Source organism: Prunus persica, chromosome G2, assembly GCF_000346465.2.
Source record: "Prunus persica cultivar Lovell chromosome G2, Prunus_persica_NCBIv2, whole genome shotgun sequence".
NCBI classification, from domain to species: Eukaryota; Viridiplantae; Streptophyta; class Magnoliopsida; order Rosales; family Rosaceae; genus Prunus; species Prunus persica.
Window position 1 is genome coordinate 29,536,514 of NC_034010.1, and position 15,734 is coordinate 29,552,247.

Genomic DNA, 15,734 nt, shown 5'->3' on the forward strand with positions numbered 1-15,734 from the left:
CGTGCTTGGAGTTTCAAGTGCAATGAGATTTTGCGAGTTCACCATTAGTGGCAATGAGATAGATTTGTCCAAATAAATTGGGTCAAATAACTGCAAAAGGAAACAAGTGGGGACGTGATCACTGATCATCGACACAAAATACACAAAACATAGTTGTCACTGGATTGTGTTCGCACTTCCCAGATTCGCAGACAACTAAAGCTAAAACTCCTTCAGATATTACATTTACAAATTACAGTGGTAGTGGATGCATTCATATAAACCGATGTGCCTAAACTATGGAGCAAAAACTCCCTTGCCTTACAGGATAATACATCTAGAAATGATCTGAACAACAATATCAAGGCAAGACCAGCTCAAAATTTTAGTACAGATGTTGCTCCAGCTCGTTTAAGGGCCGTCTTCTTGTGCTGATTCAAAGTAAAGGAGGATTAAGAGTCAAATTATAGGGAGGGAGACCAGAAAATTATAAAGTCAGACATGGAAGAAAGCGAAAGAGAGACTTACTGCTTAAAATAAAGCCCTGGAGCAAGCTCTGAGCTCTCTCAGCCTGCTCTGGAGTACCTGAAATTTGAATGATCTTTTGTGTTTCCTCTGGTCTATCCTCTACCAGGGTCACATTGGCTCCTGATAACTGTTCCACTCCAAAAGACAATTAATCAAAGCTAAACTTGGAAAATAAAGATAGGAAATTACTAAGAGCTCATCAGGCTGACCTCACTGATCTGAGCAAGCTTGTTTCTTGATTTCGTTATGAGCTTTGAAACTGCCTGGTCAGGTATTACAACTTCAAGTGTACTCCTAGTGACTAGTGTCACAGGTATTCTAACAGAAGATATAGAGCAAACATCAAAAAGATGGATATTAATTGGTAGGAAATATATATATATATATATAGAGAGAGAGAGAGAGAGAGAGAGAGAGAGAGAGAGAGAGAGAGAGAGAGTAAAATGAGACTATGATTTATATGAGGCCATAATAGTAAAACGAAGAAGAAATTTGCTACCTATTCAATGCACTCAGAACATCTTCACGCCGTTCATTTTCGTTTGGCTTTACCAATTCACTGGAAATCCCTCCAGTATCCTACAATACGAGAGTGAAAATCTTATAACACAAAAACAAGATGTATGTGAAACAATGTGCCTCCAATTTAAAATCATATCAAGGTAGCCTGAACATAGTCAGCTAAACTCTCAAGAAAAACCCACTTCTAAAATGCCTTTCTCCACCTTCTGGCACAACATTTCTTGTTCGCTCAAATAACTCTCACAACTAGTCACCTGGATTAAGTTTAACTGGATGAAGACTCCAGTTCCCCAAATTGCAGATAAATGAAATAGCAATAAACACAAATACAACCATCTAATGGATATTGAAGAGAACAAAATATCTGAGGAGAGAAGAAACTATAAAAATGACAGAATATGAGCATTTCTTAATCCAGCCAAAGATAGAAAGGACAACCTTTGATGCCAGTGCGATTGCCCCAGTTTGCAAATTCTGATAGGTTGTCATAGGAGGATTATTTCCAGTATGAGCTTCACGAAGTGGAAATGCGTTATTGGGAGATATCTCCAAAGCTGGTGCAGAAACAGGTGGTGTCGTATCCTTTCGAAACAACTCCCTATATAAGTAACTCCGTATCCTTGATGTCAGCTCAACAAGGGCATCTCGAGCTGCTTTTATTTCCCCTATGATCTGTAGATGACATGTAGGAGCCATTCAGAATTACCTCAAGTATAACTCATCCTGTCCACCAGGTGGTCCAGGGCTTTGTAACCTTGGTGACAAATGTTTTTGGTCCTTTCTTTTATCTTTTTGTTAAAAACAGTTCATCTGATAAATGACAGTGAAAAACGAAGTTGCATATTCAAATACACACAGACAAGGGAAAGAAGCATGCATTCACAAGATATTCTAGTCAAAATGCATAATTAGATAAGCAGACCTTTGATCTGTTCCAGTGGATTGTTCACGTAGAATGGTCCATGATCATCCTAAATCTAAAGATACAAGCTCCACTTAAAAAGGAGCCATAATGTGATGCTTCAAAATTTAAGAACTCATCTTCATTTTTTAAGTCCGCTAAGAAGGCATTCAACCAAAAATAAAACTGCCAAGCAAGTCTCTCAGATAATGAGAAGAAAGGTGAGCAAACATGTGACAAACCTGTACAATCACATCGTCCCCCGATACGCACACAGGAAGTTCTTCTCTGGGCAGAATTTGTATATTTGCACCAGTAAGTCGCCTCATATCTGATAACAACCCATCTCTTCCCTCTAAGCATCCAATATCACTAGTTGGGACAAGTAGCCTAGTAGTGATAATGTTGTCTTTGTCTGGAATAAGATCGACAATGCGAGTTTGAATATGCAACAAAGCTTCCTGAGCTGGAAATAGCTCGTCATCGGGACCCTACGTACACACACAACATGGTCAAAACCGTTCGAGAAAAAGAGAGAAGGAGGAAGCATATCATTTTAAAAAGCCAATCATCACAACATTTACGATTCCCCAGATGCATACATGCACATGCCTAGATTATTTTAGCAGTGCCATCAGCAATTCGAGTGTATCATCACTTCAAATTTACACTTTATGAGTCAAAAACTTATATTATTATATACCGAGATTAACTACAGAAAATTGTAAAATACCTCCTCTGAAGAGATGATGATTATCTGTTCATCTGCACCAGCCACAGGGTCAGTAGCTTTGACATCCACACCAATTTCATTTTGAAGCAATTCAATAATTCCATCAGAATCTCCAACAACAAGATCAACTTTGTCAATAGGACAAAGTATTCGAAACACAAGGTCTTCGCCATAAAAGGGCTGCAGATTATCGGTCATGGGAGCAGACCCAGGTTCAATGTTAAAACCAGATGAACGGGAGGCATAGTTGTTGTTTCTGATATTGGATGTAGGTAATCGTGCCCCAAAAGCAGCCCCATCCATGGGTGACTTACGTGATGTATTGTTCATATGAGGAATATAATCATCGTCAGGAGGAAAGAACCGTTCTGGTGAGTGTAATCGTCCCTGGAAATGACTGCGGTCCCGATGCTGACTCTCCCTCAAGCGTGATGAAATAGTTGCTACAGCATTCTTAACACAATTCGCTTCACCTACTACCTGCAGCAGAAATGCAAAATCATAAGCTTGATAATTCCCTTATTTCAAATAATGTTGATGAGGGGGAAAAGGAAAAGGACAATTTCACATAAATCTTTAGATGGTGTATTGACACCATATGCTTCCCAGTGTACTAGCTTAAAAGATCAGTGTGAACCATTTACTGCAAAATACTCCCACACATTAGTGCCCAACAAAGATGCAACTGAAAGCTGAAATTTTTAATAGAAAACACTATCACCAATATAGAACGAAAACCTAAACTAATTCGATAAACATCATAGTACTCCAGCATTCAGTCAAATCCACTCCAGCTGACAGTGATATAAGCTGCCAACAACTGTCCTTATTTTTGGTCCGGAGATAAATTTTAAAATGAGGGTCCTCAGAGTATATATTATATACATTTTGCAGTTATTAGTTAACTTAAAAGGAAACCAAAGTTTCTGGCATTCCAATCTAACCAATAATAGAATGGAACTGAAAAACTCAGCAATTTGTGACATGCAACATAGGAATCAGATGCAGTTAAAGCTGTAAGTTCCAAAACCTGAACAATCTCCTCAGACATAGAAACACAGCGAGGCAGATTGTGATCTCTAGGCAAAACCCTAATCTGGGTCTTGGTCTCAACCCTCATTTGCTCAATTATCTTGCCTCCCTTGCCAAGCAAAGACCCCACATGCATTCTCGACACGACCAGCCGCGTAGCCACTCGGGTCCCACCACCACCCCCACCTCCTCCTCCTCCTCCTCCTCTAACACCACCGCCATACTCATCCTCCTCCTCTCCACCAAACCCAGCCACATCACTCTCCAGAATCCTCTCATGGATCAAAAACAGGGCTTCTTGTGCCGGAGAGAATGCCGGCATCCGGCCCTCCGGATCCCGCCGGCGCGTGTCGGAAATCTCAATAATCCGCTCCTCGTCACCGGGGATCAGTTCATGCACGTTGATCCACGCACCGGTATGTTGCCGAATCGACTTAATGATGCTACCGGACTTGCCGATCACGCCTCCGGCTTTCATGTCGTGGCAGAGAATACGGTATGTCGTTGTTACCGTAATTGATGGGTCCTGTTGAGGCTTAGAGGGTCGCCCACCACCACCGCCACCGCCACCGCCTCCGCCGCTGCCACGGTGGCGGTGGTTGTTGGTCGCGTAGTGGTGGTTGTACCGAGGCCTCGTCCTACCGACAGTCTCTGTATCGTAGTCTTGGTCATAGTAGTACCTCTTAGATCTAGACCTCTCCATCTCCAACAGTGTGTCAAAAGCTAGGGTTTTTAACTCTCCAGGTAAAGAAAGAAATAGATCCTTTCGTCAGTGTCCAATATCAAGCATTGTGCTGTTGGAATTTGAGGTCTAGGGCTTCAGATTGTCTTTGTTCCAGAGTTGAAGTAAAGGATTACACTTGGGGAGCTTGGTCATTTTTAGTCCTTGTTCCTCTGTTGTTGGTTTTTGTTTTCCAATTCTTTCCTTCTTTTCTGTGTGTTTCGTGGGAAAGCGTGAGAGAGATGTTCAAATTTGAAAACCCTAGAGAAGATGTGGAGAATCTAGGGAGAGAGGGAGTCCAATTTGCAGAGTCTGAGCTGCCAGATTTACCAGTTCAGTCTGGTTTACTTTCCTCAACACCCACCCAACTCTGAGGTAATAATAACAATAAATAATTTATTTATTTTATAGTCTCTTCCAGATGGATTTGACTAAACGACGACGATTAACGGACCCCTTCATATTAGGATAACGTACTACAAAAGTTGTGAGGTAATGGAAAATATACTGTATACATACAGTACATGTTGTTTAAGAACTTTAACATTTTTTTATAAGTGAGTCTAAAAGTTCAAATTCAAACAAGTATGGATTAAATACACCTAAATTTTTATATACTTTTTAAAAATTTGTAAAAATTTAAATTAAATACATTTAAATTATTAAAGTTTTTTAAAATTTTATAAAATTTTAATTAAATACATCTTTTAAAGAGAGAGTCGGGATTCATTATCTTAACCAATTAACTTATTTAATTTTTTATATGTAAAATGTGTACTTGCTTTTGCTAAATATTCGAAAAACCTTGCTTGCAACTTTTGCATTTGATTTAAACTCTATATTAAGTTGTTTAATGTCTCTTTAATGGAAAAGTGAGCTCGAGCCTCATCACATGATTCTTATTATATCCATATTTAAATTAAACAAATTATATTCCATGCAAAAAAGACTAGCGGATCATAAGTTAACTACAACTAAAGGCTTATGCTAAAACACTTTTCTTATGCAATGGTGTTTTGGTTTATTGGGTGTTCTTATGAAAATTTTTTTTTAAAATTTATTTTGATGTAACCAACAATGATATGAGGAAGTTTAATAAAATGATTATCTTCAATGATAATATTTCAACAATTTTAACTTTAATTTCGCTTTGAATTACATTTGATTTCATAAATGAGACTTGATTAGATTAGACGTACATTAATCTAAAACATAAATGTTCGTTGAACATAGTTTATGACAACACAATAGAACTTAATTATCTTTATTAAAACTATTAATCATTGTTTATATTTAGTAAGATAATCAACATTTTCTCATAGTATTACTATTATGCCTAGCCTAGTATGCTCTCAAGCTATACCGTTAAATTTTCAATATGACCTTTTCTTTTATTTATTTATATTGAGTACATATTTTCACCAGTCATGGTTGGATTTTTAAATTTTGAAATAAGAAACGCAATTCAATAATAAAAAAGTTATAACGTTGGCACCAAAGTCCTTTATTTCTAGCGAGCATTATTTTTCTAAATTACTAGCCCTCACCTCACACACGTGCTAATTGATTTTCTTTTTTAGTTTTTATTTATTTTTAAATTAAGAAAAGATAATATGGGTAGTTATGTTTCATAAAAATATGGCATATTATTTGAATTTTGTTTTTAATTTTAATTTTTTTAATATGAAAAAAATAAATTTACCATATTATACTTATTTAATTAATAATTTTAATTCTTAATATTTGAATTAACCAAAGACATTTTCAAGTATTTTAAATGTTTCACCATTATCTACATTTTACTTTATATATATAGATTTATTTCTTTCCAAAATGTTTCTACAATTTAAATGAATATATATTTTTCCAGTCCCATGTGTATATTTTGTTATTAAAAAATGAGGGATATTGGAAATCCTATCTCCTACCAACTCCCGCCAGGATATAAAAATATTATTTCTTTTTTTGTCTGGATAATAAAAGAATAACTTGAACAAGTTGAATTCGGATTTTAAACCCGAACTTGTAGATTATCGACCCCTCGTGGTGCCATCCAAATTGATTTGGTTGGTTCTGAATTCTGATCCCTGCAAGGTCGCGTCAAAGGCGATGGCATACATGTAAATTCAGGTTAGTGTGAGGACATTTATCATTTATACAAGAACTGCTAAACCACTAAACCTAAGATCAAAGTGGAGGATAACAACACAGCGGCCAACGCACAGCGATGGCTTCTTCCACACTAGGCTTCAGTTTCTCACCTGCTTCCCATGTAATCTTTCTTTCTCTCTCTATCTCTCTGAAATAATTGGACAAAAATGAAACTAAATGTGTAGGAAATTCCACTTCTTATTTTGTACTCTGGTTCTTGTTATCTTTTTGGCTGCAGAGGGTGCAACTGAGAGTGGAAAGTTCAATGCTTTCCAATTGCTCCTTTAGGCCGCAGGTTACAAATTGCTGTTTTTTTTTTTTCTAGCTTTCTTCTCAATTTGTTTTTAATTGGTAATCTTTCTTAATTCTGTTATATAAACATTTTGCAGGTAATTTCCCGAATGCAAAAAGATGGCAGCGGCCGGCAAGTGTGGCGGCGAAGGAAATTGGTACGAAAGAAAAAACTCCAATTGACTGCAGCCTAGTCTTTCTTGTTAGTTACTTAGTAGTGTGAATTATATCTCATGGAGCAGTAAAAGAAGCGATAAACAAAAAAGAAAGAAATATATTTTGGGAACTCAATTTTAGAGTTTTCATGAGAAGGCTATGGTAATATAGTATTTATGTTACTCATCTCAGATTGTAGAAACAACCCATTACTCTTTATCTATCAAGAATTCGAGTTTCAGCTGAATTTGAGTTCATGAGGAATTCTAGTGTAGGATTGTTTTGTAAGCAAAAGTGACATTTTCAGCTGAATCTCTATCTGGCAAGTGCTAAGATCAGTTGTAGCTGGCTACTAGGCATGAAGTCTTTTACTGTTTTCAATCCGTTGCTGTTGCCCATCTGAAAAGGAAATGTGGGCTGAAAATCTGGAAATGAAATTTGCTTCTTGAATGACTATAGAGTATATTAAGGTGTGATTCAGAACCTCCTCATGTTGTACTATTGGGCATTGACTCAAATTGGTTGCAAAATTTTCATTTTTCAGACAAAGAAGGATGACATGTTGCGATACAAGATGGAGAGAGTACCTTTCCTCGAGGAGCAGGTTCGGAAGGTAAAGGACGGAGGACAGCTCTTGGGAATGGATATTGAGAGACTACTCCTATCAGAGGATAACCGGTTTGATTTTGTCAATGATATAGCGGCCGAGGCTAGCGAGTATGTCGAGAACAACCGAGATGAGTATGGGGGCAAGAAGAAAGCCATCCTTCAAGTGATAAGTAACCGGGTGAATGATGCTGGGTTTTTTAGACCAGAGGCATATGAAGAATCTGACCCCTTCAAGCCAGGCCCTTCTTATTTGAAAGAAGAATTTACTTGATTACATACACCACTTACTCATGTTGTAATGTTAATCTTAGACTAGAGGCTGCTATTATCTATGATACTTTCCGTTTTCAATCTCAGTGCATTAGTTTTGCTTCTCAGACCCTATCTTTTTAGTCTACTTCTGCACAGGTGCGCTTGCAAGTTGTTCAATCTGTACCTGTTTCTTTTGTTTCGGCTATTCATTTAGTGCAAAGGGCTTGTAGTTCGAATCGTGAAGAGCAGGGGAGTCTTTGTGTTCGAATCCCCCTCCTCCCCTATTGCTTATAACAAAAAAACAAAACAACAACAACAGTAACGTATTATAAATATATTTTCTAAGATCGCCCTTCTTTTTTTCTTTTTTTTTTTGTTTGGGTTAATTTTTACTCACAATTCACATTCACATTCAGTCAGTTGAACTAAGCCATGAATTTTGGCCTAGCCCAGCATGGATTGAGAGAGAGATCTCGACTTTTCTGGACAGACCGTGCTCCCCCATGGCTAAGCATTATGTTAGATTAGGATAGAACTATGGCGTAGATTTTTGTTTGCATTTTTGAGGTGCGGTGATACTCTTTTTTTCTTACAGAATTTTCCTTCTGAGGGGTTTTTTGATGGCAAGATTTTAATGAGGTCACATTAACGTTCTCCGTTCGCCTGTAAACTTTTATTGTTTGTTTGGTGCTAGTGATGAATGAAAATTTTCTATTTGATATAAAAAATTAAAAAATTAAAAAAAAAAAAAACTAAGCATGAATTTGGAAGTGAATCTCACAGCTGTTGTGGCTACAGACCATGTTGAATCTTTAACAGCATCGTCCGGACCCACCATAAAGTGGGTCACATCTGACGTGGCAAAACTGGGGTGGAAGGTCAAATGGAAAAGGGTCCCACGTTCCTACCCAATCTGTTAATGCAGTTAAAGGTGTAGCTTCACTCTCTCTTATCCTTCACATGATGACCAAATCACCTCCCACCACCACCACAACTCCTAATTCTGAACTCTGGACTCGTCCCAACTCCCTGGTTCAACTCAGTAGCAGTAGCACTAGTGGTGGTGGTAAATGGCTTTGTTGAGCCCGCGGTTGCAGAGGTTCCTCTTAACCAAATACCATGGAGACTCATTGAAGACCACAGCCAACAAAAGCAGCCTTGTTAATATAAAAGTAAGAAGCCGAAGCTGCTCGGCCATTGCCATTGACGCGCCTGGCTCTTCGTTGACGGATGTGGCTGGAATTCGATGGGGTTCGACCAGTTTGCAGGGTGCCCGAGAAGAGATGGAAGACGGTGTCGTTGTGCGGTCCGATGGCCTTGATGGGTTTTCATTTGCCGCCGTTTTTGATGGCCATGCCGGGTTCAACTCGGTCAAGTTCCTCAGGTTTGACCTCTACTAATTTTATTTATTTATTGTCAAAATTTGACCACAACTAATTGGAATTAACTTTTTAATTAATTCCAGTAAGCTAAATTAAAATTAAACTCTTTTGTATACCAGGGATGAGCTCTACAAAGAGTGTTGTGCGGCTTTGCAGGGTGGGCTGCTATTGCGTGGAAATGATTTCAAGACCATTAGAGAGGCATTACAGGAGACTTTCGAAAAAGTGGATGCAAAATTGTTAAATTGGTAAGCAAAAAAAGTAAAAAAGAACATGGTTTGATGAGAAGGAAAAAAAAAATTTGATTTTGGTGCTTGCATCAAATATGATTGTAGATTGTATATTATTGCGTTGAAGGTTTAGATGATGTTTGATTTTGTAAAGGCTTGAAAGGAATGGAGAGGAAGATGAATCTGGCTCAACAGCTACCGTTATGTTCGTTGAAAATGATACGCTGGTCATTTCACATGTTGGTGATTCTTGCGTGGTATGTATTCAATCCTAGTGTCCTCTTGGTGTCTTCAGCATTTGTAGCTCATTTATCAAATGCCATTAAATGAAGAAGACAAAGGAAGATGATGAAACAATAAATTCAAGGGTTGCATGTAATTAGCTGTATTTATCAGCTGACTGGCTGATGCAGGTTCAATCTTGTTCTGGAAAAGCAGAGGTACTGACCCATCCTCATAGACCATATGGAAGCAACAAGGTCTCTCTTCAAGAAATCAAAAGAATCAGAGAAGCAGGTGGATGGGTGTGTTTTTCATCTTTGTTTATTTATTCATGTTTACTTCTTTGAGCCATATCTTATAGTTCTCAGTTTCTTCTACAGAAAATGAGAGCTAGAACCTGCTTTGTTGACCTTGATATAATTTCTAACCTTGGAAATGTTCCAAGCTTTTGGACAACATAACTCTAAACTAATCATCACATTTTTTTTGGATATTACTGTTAATTCCCCATACTTCTTATGCCAATAACAAACCTGATGACAACTTACATATGGTGCCTATAGATCGTCAATGGAAGAATCTGTGGAGACATTGCTGTATCTCGTGCTTTTGGTGACATGCGGTTCAAGACAAAGAAAAACGAGTTCAGTCTTTTAACATTCTACTTATCCTTGTTAAAAATAGGGTTTTTTCCTGGAAGCTTTGGTATATAGAGACAACCAGAATATGCATATACTGATGGTCTTTTGCATTTTGTTATGGAAAGGATGCTGAAGAAAGGAGTTGAAGAAAGGAGATGGACAGAAAAATTTGCTTCTCGGTAGGTAATCTCTTATGTTTCTTGCTTGACTACTAGTTTCACCTATTTGTTTCTTTCCTTCTAATTAGGATGCTTTTGGATTAGTTCAATGCTAGCAAGTATGTAGTGGATGAATTTCATAAGGATACGAATTTTCCGGTAATAGTTGATAAGGTTCAACACAAGGTTTAAACTCTAGTCTACTCGTATATTAACCAAATGCATATAGTTGGACCAAATATCCTGGAATAATTAGATGATTGAATTCATATCAGAGGCTGATATATAAGTGATCACCATTTTTATGTGAAAAATTGAGGAAGTGTGTGTTCTCTGTGCCTGCTAGATTACAATATCGCCCAATTCCTATGATAACCTCCCCTGTCTAGGTTTTGAGAATGACAATAGAGGTGCAAATTCTTATACAATTCAAAATTTTCGGTTACGCAGTACTGAAATATGCTTTCGCATTATAAAAAGTAGCCTATAGTGTCTGAGATACATCTCATATGAATAAGCTTCTGGTTTCTGCACAGCACTAAACATTCAATATAGTAGTGTAAATTAGATTGTTTCTTTCTCTGTATTTTAGTGTGTCGTTTTAGGTATATAGACAACTAGGAATACATTAATTAGAATCCCTTTTATGTTATGCCAGTATACAATTCAGTGGAGACCTTGTTACTGCATCTCCAGACATTTTTCAAGTGACTTTTGGGAAAGATTCTGAATTTGTACTGTTAGCATCTGATGGCTTATGGGACTACATAAACAGGTTTGTTGGACTGGTCTTTGACACTCTTGGTAAAACTCCATGTAATTATCATTTAATCGCTCACGTAAAACTTGATCACTTTTTCAGCTCAGATGCAGTGGCTTTTGTAAGGAATCAGCTTCGACAACATGGAGATGTTCAGGTATGGCTTGTGCATCAATTTGCTTAACTACTTCCTTTATTTTATTTGAATGCATCAACATCAATCTCCTTTAACGTTGTAACACAAATGGTGATCCAGTGATTAACTATACCGTCTTATTTATGTTTCAGCTAGCTTGTGATGCGCTTGCTCAAGCTGCTTTGGTAACAAATTACATTAGTATTTGTTTTACTCTGCACAGATTAGCTAGATTCTTTACTCGGGTAGTTTTCTAATGACCTGAAATTTGCACATATTGAATAGGATCAACGCTCGCAAGATAATATCAGCATTGTAATTGCCGATTTGGGGTAGGCTTCTTCATGCATTATGGTTTTTATTCTTAATGATATACATTCCTTCACCTTCCTCTTTCTTTTTCTTTTTCTTTTTCTCTGTTTTGGGTTTTTGTGATATGTTTTATTTGATTCATCCACAGCCGGACAGACTGGCAAGGTTTGCCATTTCAACAACAAAATTTCGCATATGAATTGGGGCAAGCTTTTGCTACAATTGGGATTGTGTCGCTTGGAATTTGGATGTCGACTTCTTTGCTTTAGACATGAATCTGACTCTGAGGCATCCTCAGCTCGGCAATTCATTCAGCTGACTTCACAGTAGCCGGATCAATTGGGACCCTGCCGACTCCAGAGAACGTATATAATGGAAGTATGGAAATCAACGTAGATTTTCGCACATTTTATTTGTATAATCTTGAAGTGTACATGCCTCACTCCACACCTTGATACTTTTGGTTTAGGTGAATTAGAATAATCTTAGTAGCAAACAAAGAATTCACATGTTTAGCTTGATAGTTTGTTATTGAATTTGAAAAAAAAAAATCTATAAATACGTGTAGAACATGTGATCTAGCTATGAATTTCTGCAATGGTTAAACCAAAGAGGGAGGGTCGCTCTCAGACTCTCTCTCTCTCTCTCTCTCTCTCTCTCTCTCTCTCTCTCTCTCTCTCACACACACAAACACACACACACACAACCATCAACTCATGCGGTACGGAGTGCCTTTTTCCCCACAACACAACTACAGGAGTGGCCTTTGAGGTTCTGAAATCACAGTTGATGAATTTCCAAACAGGAGATGGCAGAGACAAGGTGCATGAGATGAGAATACATAATATGACTTTTGAGATTCCGAAATCCCAACTAAAGCAAATTGCAAATGATAATGAAGAAACCCCAATCACTGGAACCCGACACTAACAACTATACATCGTGTATGGGACATGGACATGCATGATTCATGAACGTTTGAGGCATTAAATTTATGTTTCTAATATTTTATGCTGTTATTTATGAGATAAAAGATAGTGCTTCATTCTTTTAAAAATTATTTATTCAGTAGCAAAGCAATGGCAAGTACTTATTTTACACTTCTTCACTTAATACATATATATATATATATATAAAGATGCTTGTATATATTCCTATGGCCACACACACAAGAAGAACTAGACAAATACAACAATACATATATATTAATTTGATGAAGAAACTCATTCGATCGGATGGCTAGCTATATCTTATATATGTCTCCTTACAGATGATCGATAAAAACCTCAGTAAGAGAGGGCGCGGCTGGCGGGAGAGAGCAAATAGTAGTGTTATTAATTAGTTAATTAAGAGTTTTAAGGCAGTCATGGGTTCCTTCCATTGCCAGGTTTCCTTCTAGGGTAAGGGTCGTGTTTTTGATTGGCTCCTGTATCATCATAATCCTGCATTGTTGCATCAAGCATCCAAAGCTTCCTCGAATTCATTACGATTCCATCCTTCAGAAACATAAAGAATTCGTTAGCAAGGAAGGCATATGATTTGCATCTCTTAATAAATTAATGTTAAATATTGTATTTAATAATAATAATGCATGGTAGAATGTTGTCCCATAATTAATCTTATGATAGAAACTAGAGAACAAGGAGATTAATTAATTGTACCTTGTGAAGTAAGTGAATGGGGTCTATGCCATCCTCCTTGAACCCTTCATTAACAATGCCTACTTAAGTCAGCTTATTAAGATAACTGAAACATTTTATACACAAACACAAAAATAAAAAATAAAAAAAGATAATTGAAACATAAGGAAACTGAAATGGGATATAATTAACTAAGTATTGTAGGAATCTGCTCACCTGAAGATAAGGGAATGAGGAGAAGTGAGAGGAAAAGTAGTAGAAGAAGAAAGACATTGATTCTAAGAGCCATATGGCTTCTTCTTCTTCTTCTTCTTCTTCTTCTTTTTGTATCAAATATCAATAGTTAAAATGGGGGATGAATATGTTTGGCTCTATTGGGGGAGGTGGGGAAGTCGCCTTTTATGCTTACTCTCAGAGTGAGTGGTAGCATATTATGCACTACTATGAGAGAGAGAGAGAGAGCTGTTGTCATTGTGTGCTGTGCACTCACTCCACCCAATAGCAACCCAACAGCATGATGATGAAATGCTTTTTACCCTAGAGCACACAACACAAGTCAACTGCACTATTTCATCATTTCATTTGCGTCCAAAATGGAACTTGATTTTCAGTAGCTAATCTGTTGCAATTTCACCGTGCTCGAAGTGTTCTCTTGAATCAAAGGTTTTGATACAAGACCTTGCTGATGCAACCGGAGAAGGAAACTTCCGAGCATCAGAAACAAAGGTTAGTTGACTTGCAGTAAGAGAATAGAAAAGGTTTCATCCAATTTGTGCTAACTAATAGTCGAATATATTTTAAAGAGTACAGCCGCACAATTATACTATTAAAATATTCAAATTTATTTAAAGAGGATAGACGCATAGCTATACTCTTATGCATGTGGACAAACACCATAACAATCTCCTGCATGGCCATTTTTAAAAAAAAAAAAAAAAAAGAGAAGAGAGGGAGGGATTATTTTCTGCCTCCTTTTGTGTGGTGCGTTTTTTTTTCCCTTGTCTTCACCACTATGTGTCGACATTGACGCATAACCCCTTGAAGCCTAATTTGTGTTGCAAATGTTTCAATGGTGCAGTGCACATCTACTTTTTAAAGTGCCCATTGTTTCAGTAAAAACTAATAAACTAGTAGATATGTCTAGCTCATGGTGTACAGAAATTGAGTGAAGGATCATGACATGCGATGAATATTATAGAAAACCCTAGACCTAGACTTTTTTTCCCCTTCTTCTTCTTCTAAGATTATGGCTCTATGAGATACAGAAAGATAACTTATATATCCTTGATTTGATGAGGTTAATTACGCTTTCTCTTGTTGATATAGACCGATAAGTTTATTGCTCAATCTCAATGGAACTTTTAATTAAGCCCCATGAATCATGATGATAAAACATAAACAATGGGGGAGGAGTTTATGGATGGCCATCATTTTCTCTACGACTGTCAACCTTTTTATGTTCTTCTGACCTCTCTCTCTCTCTGGTAGATTTCATTTTCCGTGGTACCAAACCAAACAGCACTTGAGTTTAATTGTGCTTTAGGTCCTCATATTTTGGCTTTCATCACTTTGTGGTTTGTCAATGGATGAATACAAACACACACAGAGAGAGAGAGAGAGAGAGAGGGCCACAATGAAAAATCAAGTAGGAAGGACTAGAATTGAAAGATTGGTGAGCCACTAGTGGGATGGAATGAATGGAAGCAAGCACTATCATAAGGTAAGGTAGCGAGGGAGGGAACAAGTCAACATTTTGAAGTACTCTCCCAACACGGACTACAACTTTTTTTAAAAATAATCGTAGATTAACATTACGACAAAGAAAATGTTGCAGTAAGTAATCATCCCCCAAGAGGAGTATATGTTGGTAATGATGGTGTTTAGAGGAACTCCGTTTTTGGCAATGGTTCTAGGTTGTCAGGGAACATTATTATGAAAACAAATAAAATGGTATTTTACTATTTTACCTAGGCAAGGCATCAATGATTCTACAACTAAGATGATTGATTTAGGGTTTTGTACATATAGATTAAGTCTATGTATGGTTGGATCATGGCAATGGCAATGGCATGGATGAGAGAGAGAGAGAGAGAGAGAGAGAGAGAGAGAGAGAGAGAGAGAGAGAGAGAGTGCAAGTGCTCAATCAAAGTGGTACTTGCTATTCATTTTGGATGCTTACTGTGATGATGTCATCCCCATCTGCCCTTTGCCCTCTGTTTTGTTTTTCTCTGATTAAAAAACATCCAATTGTTTTGGGTTAAAAAGTAATAGTAGTAGTACTACTCACACACCTCACATGATGTGGAGGGGGAGGGGGGCTACCAGAAAAAGATGTCGCGCTTGCTGCTGGGTATGGAATGGATGGTGGCAGTCATATC

At 37.4% G+C, this 15,734-nt stretch overlaps 4 protein-coding genes across 6 annotated transcripts; 2 read left to right on the forward strand and 2 right to left on the reverse strand.

Moving 5' to 3' along the window:
• LOC18785788 (RNA-binding KH domain-containing protein RCF3) lies at positions 64–4,779 on the reverse strand. The gene is made up of 8 exons (XM_007218883.2): positions 3,694–4,779; positions 2,664–3,143; positions 2,173–2,421; positions 1,468–1,701; positions 1,007–1,086; positions 717–825; positions 508–634; positions 64–410 (listed from the first exon to the last, which is right to left on the reverse strand). The coding sequence occupies exons 1-8, from the start codon at positions 4,396–4,398 to the stop codon at positions 391–393; spliced, it is 2,004 nt and encodes a 667-aa protein (XP_007218945.1). The 5' UTR covers positions 4,399–4,779; the 3' UTR covers positions 64–390.
• Positions 6,432–8,002, forward strand: LOC18785498 (protein PLASTID TRANSCRIPTIONALLY ACTIVE 7). 2 transcript variants are annotated; one of them, XM_007218459.2, is made up of 4 exons: positions 6,432–6,688; positions 6,806–6,862; positions 6,957–7,016; positions 7,559–8,002. In XM_007218459.2, the coding sequence occupies exons 1-4, from the start codon at positions 6,644–6,646 to the stop codon at positions 7,892–7,894; spliced, it is 498 nt and encodes a 165-aa protein (XP_007218521.1). In that variant the 5' UTR covers positions 6,432–6,643; the 3' UTR covers positions 7,895–8,002. The 2 variants fall into 2 exon arrangements, with proteins under 2 accessions (XP_007218521.1, XP_020413371.1); XM_020557782.1 differs by lacking the exon at positions 6,806–6,862 and having other exon boundaries at positions 6,549–6,688.
• On the forward strand, positions 8,822–12,327 carry LOC18785099 (protein phosphatase 2C 57). The gene is made up of 11 exons (XM_007218053.2): positions 8,822–9,259; positions 9,377–9,505; positions 9,642–9,744; positions 9,901–10,011; positions 10,273–10,352; positions 10,476–10,529; positions 11,167–11,283; positions 11,371–11,425; positions 11,557–11,589; positions 11,690–11,736; positions 11,865–12,327. The coding sequence occupies exons 1-11, from the start codon at positions 8,946–8,948 to the stop codon at positions 11,983–11,985; spliced, it is 1,164 nt and encodes a 387-aa protein (XP_007218115.1). The 5' UTR covers positions 8,822–8,945; the 3' UTR covers positions 11,986–12,327.
• Positions 12,758–13,747, reverse strand: LOC109947485 (protein PSY2). 2 transcript variants are annotated; one of them, XM_020557783.1, is made up of 3 exons: positions 13,573–13,747; positions 13,378–13,436; positions 12,758–13,212 (listed from the first exon to the last, which is right to left on the reverse strand). In XM_020557783.1, exons 1-3 carry the CDS (start codon positions 13,643–13,645, stop codon positions 13,081–13,083), a joined length of 264 nt encoding a protein of 87 aa, XP_020413372.1. In that variant the 5' UTR covers positions 13,646–13,747; the 3' UTR covers positions 12,758–13,080. The 2 variants fall into 2 exon arrangements, with proteins under 2 accessions (XP_020413372.1, XP_020413373.1); XM_020557784.1 differs by having other exon boundaries at positions 13,378–13,421; positions 13,573–13,745.

Bases quoted from the DNA above. Each gene is read 5' to 3' on its own strand.
- LOC18785099 (XM_007218053.2), top strand. From the start codon at position 8,946: ATGGCTTTGTTGAGCCCGCGGTTGCAGAGGTTCCTCTTAACCAAATAC. The intron at 9,745-9,900 runs GTATGTATTCAA...TGGCTGATGCAG, and splicing joins ATGTTGGTGATTCTTGCGTG to GTTCAATCTTGTTCTGGAAA. The intron at 10,353-10,475 runs GTTCAGTCTTTT...TGTTATGGAAAG, and splicing joins TTCAAGACAAAGAAAAACGA to GATGCTGAAGAAAGGAGTTG.
- LOC109947485 (XM_020557783.1), bottom strand. From the start codon at position 13,645: ATGGCTCTTAGAATCAATGTCTTTCTTCTTCTACTACTTTTCCTCTCA. The intron at 13,437-13,572 runs GTGAGCAGATTC...TGACTTAAGTAG, and splicing joins CCTCATTCCCTTATCTTCAG to GCATTGTTAATGAAGGGTTC. The intron at 13,213-13,377 runs GTACAATTAATT...ATGTTTCTGAAG, and splicing joins CCATTCACTTACTTCACAAG to GATGGAATCGTAATGAATTC.
- LOC18785788 (XM_007218883.2), bottom strand. From the start codon at position 4,398: ATGGAGAGGTCTAGATCTAAGAGGTACTACTATGACCAAGACTACGAT. The intron at 3,144-3,693 runs GTTTTGGAACTT...TTTCTGCTGCAG, and splicing joins TGTCTGAGGAGATTGTTCAG to GTAGTAGGTGAAGCGAATTG. The intron at 635-716 runs GTCAGCCTGATG...GGAGTGGAACAG, and splicing joins AGCTTGCTCAGATCAGTGAG to TTATCAGGAGCCAATGTGAC.
- LOC18785498 (XM_007218459.2), top strand. From the start codon at position 6,644: ATGGCTTCTTCCACACTAGGCTTCAGTTTCTCACCTGCTTCCCAT. The intron at 6,863-6,956 runs GTTACAAATTGC...AACATTTTGCAG, and splicing joins ATTGCTCCTTTAGGCCGCAG to GTAATTTCCCGAATGCAAAA. The intron at 7,017-7,558 runs GTACGAAAGAAA...TTCATTTTTCAG, and splicing joins TGTGGCGGCGAAGGAAATTG to ACAAAGAAGGATGACATGTT.